This window comes from Apteryx rowi, unplaced genomic scaffold (genome assembly GCF_003343035.1).
Source record: "Apteryx rowi isolate R43461 unplaced genomic scaffold, aptRow1 scaffold_1820, whole genome shotgun sequence".
NCBI classification, from domain to species: Eukaryota; Metazoa; Chordata; class Aves; order Apterygiformes; family Apterygidae; genus Apteryx; species Apteryx rowi.
The window spans coordinates 8,982-15,081 of NW_020448109.1; the positions used below are offsets into that span (position 1 = coordinate 8,982).

General features: G+C 35.4%; 1 protein-coding gene across 1 annotated transcript; it reads right to left on the minus strand.

The window, feature by feature from the left end:
- Positions 1-308: 308 nt before the first annotated feature.
- FAM8A1 (family with sequence similarity 8 member A1) lies at positions 309-6,094 on the minus strand. The gene is made up of 4 exons (XM_026061579.1): positions 5,349-6,094; positions 2,284-2,407; positions 1,919-2,058; positions 309-1,620 (listed from the first exon to the last, which is right to left on the minus strand). The coding sequence occupies exons 1-4, from the start codon at positions 5,420-5,422 to the stop codon at positions 1,476-1,478; spliced, it is 483 nt and encodes a 160-aa protein (XP_025917364.1). The 5' UTR covers positions 5,423-6,094; the 3' UTR covers positions 309-1,475.
- Between the last annotated feature and the right edge of the window lie 6 nt (positions 6,095-6,100).

A 6,100-nucleotide genomic window follows, 5' to 3' on the forward strand; every position in this document is an offset into this window, starting at 1 on the left:
GGTCCAAAAACRCCTACTCTTGCAAAACACCATTATAAATGAAGATCAGAAAGTGTATACCCTAGAAGAAAACAAAGCAAGTATCTTGCTAAACCTAAGAACTCCACTAATCAAACTAAAATATTACAGAATATTAACATGTCACTGATTTAAGTTATCTCACCTGAAGTAAAGAGAGATTACTTAAATCCCATACACCAAACAACATTTCTACTGTCAACTTAAAACTGTAGATAAAGAACTGAACCCACTGGGTAACAGTTACACACCTGAGGCAGGAACAGACAGAAACTGGGTTTCTAGAAGAATTCTGAACTCAAAGTTTAATAAAACATCAACATTGCTGCATATATGCTTTTCCCAAGACACTTAACATGACGATAAACAAATTACCAAAGCTATGTAATCATGCAAAATATTAGGCTTCTTTATTCAATATTTAAGTTATTCTGAATGTACAAACAATTAGGCAGAATTATAGAATATAAAGTGAAAGTAACCAGTATTTGAACTTCTGTAGATTTACACCCATAACACATAGTCTGGTTAATATTTTCTGCATGCTCCTGAAACTCATTCAATTGTTTTGCTTGGTCTTATACGCAAGAAATAGACAAGCACTTTCACTCCAAACAGAAGCAGGAAAGTTACCTTTTGTTAGCGTGATCTGTACTGTTCATAGCTCCAAAAATTATATACACACGCCAGTTCACTAACACTGCAGTGTAACATACCCTTCCCACAGAAAAAGCAGTTATTATTTCACCTCTTTAGTAGCTCAGACATGTGAAATAAATGACAATACTTAAGACATACTCATGCAAAAAACTTCTCACATGAATGTTCAGATAAAATAATACCTGAAAAGAGGTGAAGGAATATGATCTATGAAGCAGTAATATCTTAAGGGAAATGATAAACACTGCTCGTCTCTCTACACATTTGGCAATTTAATTAACATGATTAGATGTAGTTTTGCCTTACTGTCTAATACTGCAGTTCCCTTCTGCTCGGAGTTTGTTATAGGACTTAGGCAACTGCCTGAAAAACAATTTTCTAATTACCTGTCAACACTTGAAAATTGTAGGAATGATATTTCTTTTAAGCTGGAGTATTTCTAGATATCCACTTTCCATAGACTGATGAACAGAAAAGCATCTTTTTTGCAGTTAATACAGTCACTTTCTTTCTTGTCAATCTAAGGGTAATACTTCCAGATTTAACAAGTATTGTTTCTCTCAAACTTCTTTGGCATTTATGAAAAGTCCAATACTTTCAAGGTAGTTGCCATCATCACACTGGAGCAACACATTTTCTTTCGCTTCTGAATCAGCCCCCATTTAATTTAGGCAAAAAGATTCTGATAGTCATCTCAATTTCAGATTTGGGTTGCTTTTCTGTTTGTTTTTCGGGGGGGGGGAGGAGGGAGGGAAGGAGAGTTCAAAAACAGTCTGGAAATCTGTCATCTTTTGGTATCATCTGATGCCATTTCTTCTTACCACAATAGTTCCTGCTACAATATCGTAGGCTGTTCTGTTATGCTGAAAAAACAGCAGTGTAATAAATGCAGGGAAAAACGAAGCAATAGAAAAATTCTTGATCAAAGCTCGTATTGTAGACCTGCAGAATGAGAATAAAATACTCAGTGCCTTGTTTTCACTTTTCTGCTTAGGTTAGTAGTTTGCCTTCACTTTAGTGCCTCAGTTTTACACAGCACAAAGCCACAGGAATTTAAGAGGAGATATTTTACCACCTAACGTGGAGAATACTTGCATGATTAAATAATTAAGTGTTTTATTGTTAGATCACAGAATTGCAAAGCCCAATAATAAAGTAAAGGTGTATTTCCTTTCAAATCACGTGCTTCCCACAATATTAATCTGACAGCAACATAACTAACTGAGCTAAGAGCACTTACGTTGTCATACTGACATTAGAGGACGGAATCACTAATACACGACTTGGTGCAATAAGTACAGATGTATCACATGTCACAACTCGCAGTCCAAGTAAAAATTTCCCTGGCGTTGCTCCACCTGCTCCCCAAATACAGATAATCTGTAAAAAGAAAAGCTGTTTGAATTCTACAACACACTGTTGTTGATTGTCTAGCAAATTTGGTTTTCATCAAACTGTAAGAGTCATGCAACTTCAAGTAAACCAGTAAGACTGAAACAGTAAAGACTTTATAGACCAATGATAAGAGAAAAAATAAATAAATCAGATATTTATTCAACAGTTGACAACTATTAATTTTAGAAGTTAATGTTTATGACTAGTTACCTCATAGAAGCAGACTAACAATCTGTAGATAAGAGCTACTATCATCATTTTCTGAAGATCTTCCATGGATGTATCGTCATCTATTTCTTCTATTATGTAATGCATAGCAAATTTAGAGATGTCCCTGTACAAAAGAAGACTGAGCTTTAAAAATAAAACTTATTTGACCCTTGCCATAATACTGATGTTACCCTTTTAGTACTAGAATCCAATCCTTCTGTTCTGGTATAAATTAAAGAACAAAAACTCCTTGGCTTCTTTAATACTTAACAGGTCATTGAAATTAACTGCGCTAGGTTTCATTCCAGGTTCTTGCCCAATTTGTTTAGTCTTTTTCGCTTAAGAATGAATTATTCTGTATTACCACTTTTGCAATATGGTGTCCTGGGTAGAGAGCTGCAGAACTGTTCTGAAAATTTGCACAGTTCTTGGGAGATACACAAGAGATTTTGTGTGTGATCATCTAAGTCTATATAAATGTAGTGCATGTGGATGCAAGTCTCTTCCTTAGGGGATCTCTCAAGGAAAAAGAAAAGAAAGTGCTCTTCTCTCTAAATGCCACACAAGCAAGGGAAGACTTTTTCCTCCTTCGCATGGTCAGGGCTCTTCATTTTCAAACAGTCCCATTTGCTGCTCAACATACTCTTCTAGAGGTGGACACTGTGACCTGCATAGGAAATCTTCAATTTATATAGTCAAAAAAAAAAAGACATGCTACACAAGATGATGAAATGATGAATTAGATATTCTCCTGACAGGATGCAATTTCTGTTGTAAAAATGCCCATTCTTCTCTGAACTGCGAGTTCAGAGCAATCATTAACTACATGAGCAGCCTGATCTACCACAACTGTCCAAAGAACAACTATTCACAGTTTCTATCTCAAAAAGGTACATTTATTGTAACCTTCTGTTAAAATTAGAAGTGAGATTCTAACTCTCAGCTTTTGACTCACTGAATTTTCATATGTGGAAAACACAAATCTTTAGGTTCTGAAAACCATAAGCTGAAAACTACTGTTCCACACCAAATGTTCTGGCTTAGCAATAGTTCTGTGAACATCCATAATTTATTGAATTACGTTAGAAAACTGATTTCTGTCTCTTGACAAAATTCACATTCAAGAGTTAAACAGTTACAGCTTTCTATTAACACTGATGAACCTCTTTTTATGAGCAGCTGGTGCAAGTCTTAAAATTTCAGTATGAACAAATTCATCCGTTTTCATGCAGTAGTCACATGTCGTAGCAAGTTTCGAATACTACTCCACCCCAACACCCTGCCTTACAAGGGCAAAATCACCTCAAGTTTTCTAAAAGGTCCTCCTCATCCATCACCGTTCTTTGCCTACTTTTAGCATGTAAACAAAAAGTAAACCCCCACACTTTCACTAGATCATGAGACAAACAGAACTGTGTTTCATCTTCAGCATGGAACAATCAGTGCCCCAGATCATTCAACAGAAGGGATCCTATTATGTGTGGTATACTATGCCTTCAGCTGTTTACCCTAGCAAAGCTATGCCAAGCGTAATTTTGGAGTCAAGTGCATAATATTTTCACAAGATAAACTCTACAGATATAACATTAACATCTGCTACCTGGAGCAGACACATCTGCAACATGTCAAGGGCTTTTCACTAACCCTTCTAAAAGACAATTCCTGCTTATATAGAAATGTGCAATTCTACTTCAGAACAGTCCATCTGTATTTGCACTACTTGCCCTCCTCCTTATTCAGACTTAAGGATAAAAAAAGAATTGAGAAAATAGTGCAGCGTGGCACAATCTGTATTTTCCTTCAGTAATGACAAAACCTTTGCCTGAAGTCTCTCTCTCAAACCAGCAAGTACATGTCTTTTCAGGACAACTCCTCAGCCCAATCTAAAGTACACCGTATCACACTTTCTGAACAGTTTTACTTGTAAGCAACTTCTTGGCTCTTGCAAAAGTAGTAATATTGAGTTTACTGGAAATTAATTCAAAAAGAGAAAGACTCCCTCTCACATCACCCTCACTACTTCACAGAGCAATACAGACATAGTTGCTCCCATCTTTCCAGTACTTTAGTTTGAATCATTTTCTGTCCACTGAAAACAAGATAGAGATATGTGCCGTCACATTACACTTGGAGGTTTTGGCACCTGAATAAAACCAAGAGGTTGGCATTTTAATTGCATGTTTATTTGAACAATAAAGACTGATAATTTACACTGGCATATTTATTATTTTGGACTGAACCCTATTCCACACATCTTTCAAGCAGCAGTTTAACATCTGTCTGAAAGATGTTATCTGTACAGTATCCATTTACATTTGGAAGACTCTCTTAGTGGAAAACTTGGATTCTGGAATATAATTGTACAGTAATGGAATTATTGACTACACCAAGCTCTGATCTCCTAATCAGACAAAAGTAATATTTGGTTATACGAATACAAAGTGGAGGAACTAAACTAGCTAGGGAATAAGACATCTGCAGTTAATGAAACAATTGAAAAGGAAACAGTCTTTGAGGTGAGTGATTACATCAGAGGATAAAAATGTGAAATGAAGGCTGTTTCAACATAATATATACTTGATGCATATGATGCTTAATCATACTATTTTGGAAATCCAACTTATGCCAGTAAAGACTGCAGCATGATAGCATTACTAACAATCAGGCCACATTTTAAACTATATATGTATTTTACATGCAGGATCTGGAATAATTTTTGAAGACTTTTAAAATAAATTCATTTGACAATTGTTTTTTCTTGGAGATTTTTAAAGGAATTTTTTTTGAATCTTGCCAATATCTTCAAAAAAATAAGAGTGCAAGTCTAATCCAGTCTTAATAAGGAGTTTGTAAGCTGATGAAAATACACTTCTGCAAGTTCTTTGTYTCCATCAGATGACCCAAAATCAGAAAGTATTTTCAAGAGGATAACCAAGTGGTGCTTTTTTCCACATCTTTGAAAGTTATGATATGCCATCATATGCTTAATCGTATCATATAGACAAAAATCACACCTCAAAGAACATAAAGCTCTATATAATAATGCTTTAAATTGTTCAACTTACTTTATTCCACTAAGGTGCATGATACTTAAAACAATGGTTGCCTTTATAAAGAACAGAATAAAAAAATCCACCATCTCTGCTATAAATCTGTGTGCCAACGAAGGGATAATGAACTCCCGACCTGCAACAGAAATAGAGATTATGCCAGATTTTATTGCACTAAAATAAAGTTAACACTGTGGTCTAAAAGACGTTTCACATTAAAGCCACTGCAAAAGCCACTGCAAGGAACATTCTAAGATCTTCATCCCAACCCACATCATTTTCAAGAAAGTCTTCTGAAAAGGTGCTTTATGACTCAAGACTGATTTGAATTATATAAATTGAGTTATAAGAACCTTCCTAAACTAAATTGCAAACTTTCAGATTTCAGAGTCCCCTCACAATGAAAATTACAAGCAAAAGCCCACCCCTTCAAAAGAACAGAAGTACACTAAAGATGTATTTATTTTTGCAATCTTTTGTTTAGAAGAGCTTCCTGTAGAACAGATTCCGGTAAATCTGAGAGTTCAGATGAAAGGAAGATTCATATAACTCCCTAAATCACATCTTTTATTTCCCTCCGCAACGAGGCTTCAGAACGTACCAAACACCAGCTCTCTGAAAGTAAAATTCAGCCTACTTTCTCTCTCAAATCTTCAAACCATGAACAGGACCAGATTAAATTAGCCATATTTGAAGTTTTAACTAAATGTTCTGTTGTGTCCCAGTGCAGCATATGAAATTTCATCCCTTTAGATAAGATTTCCAGG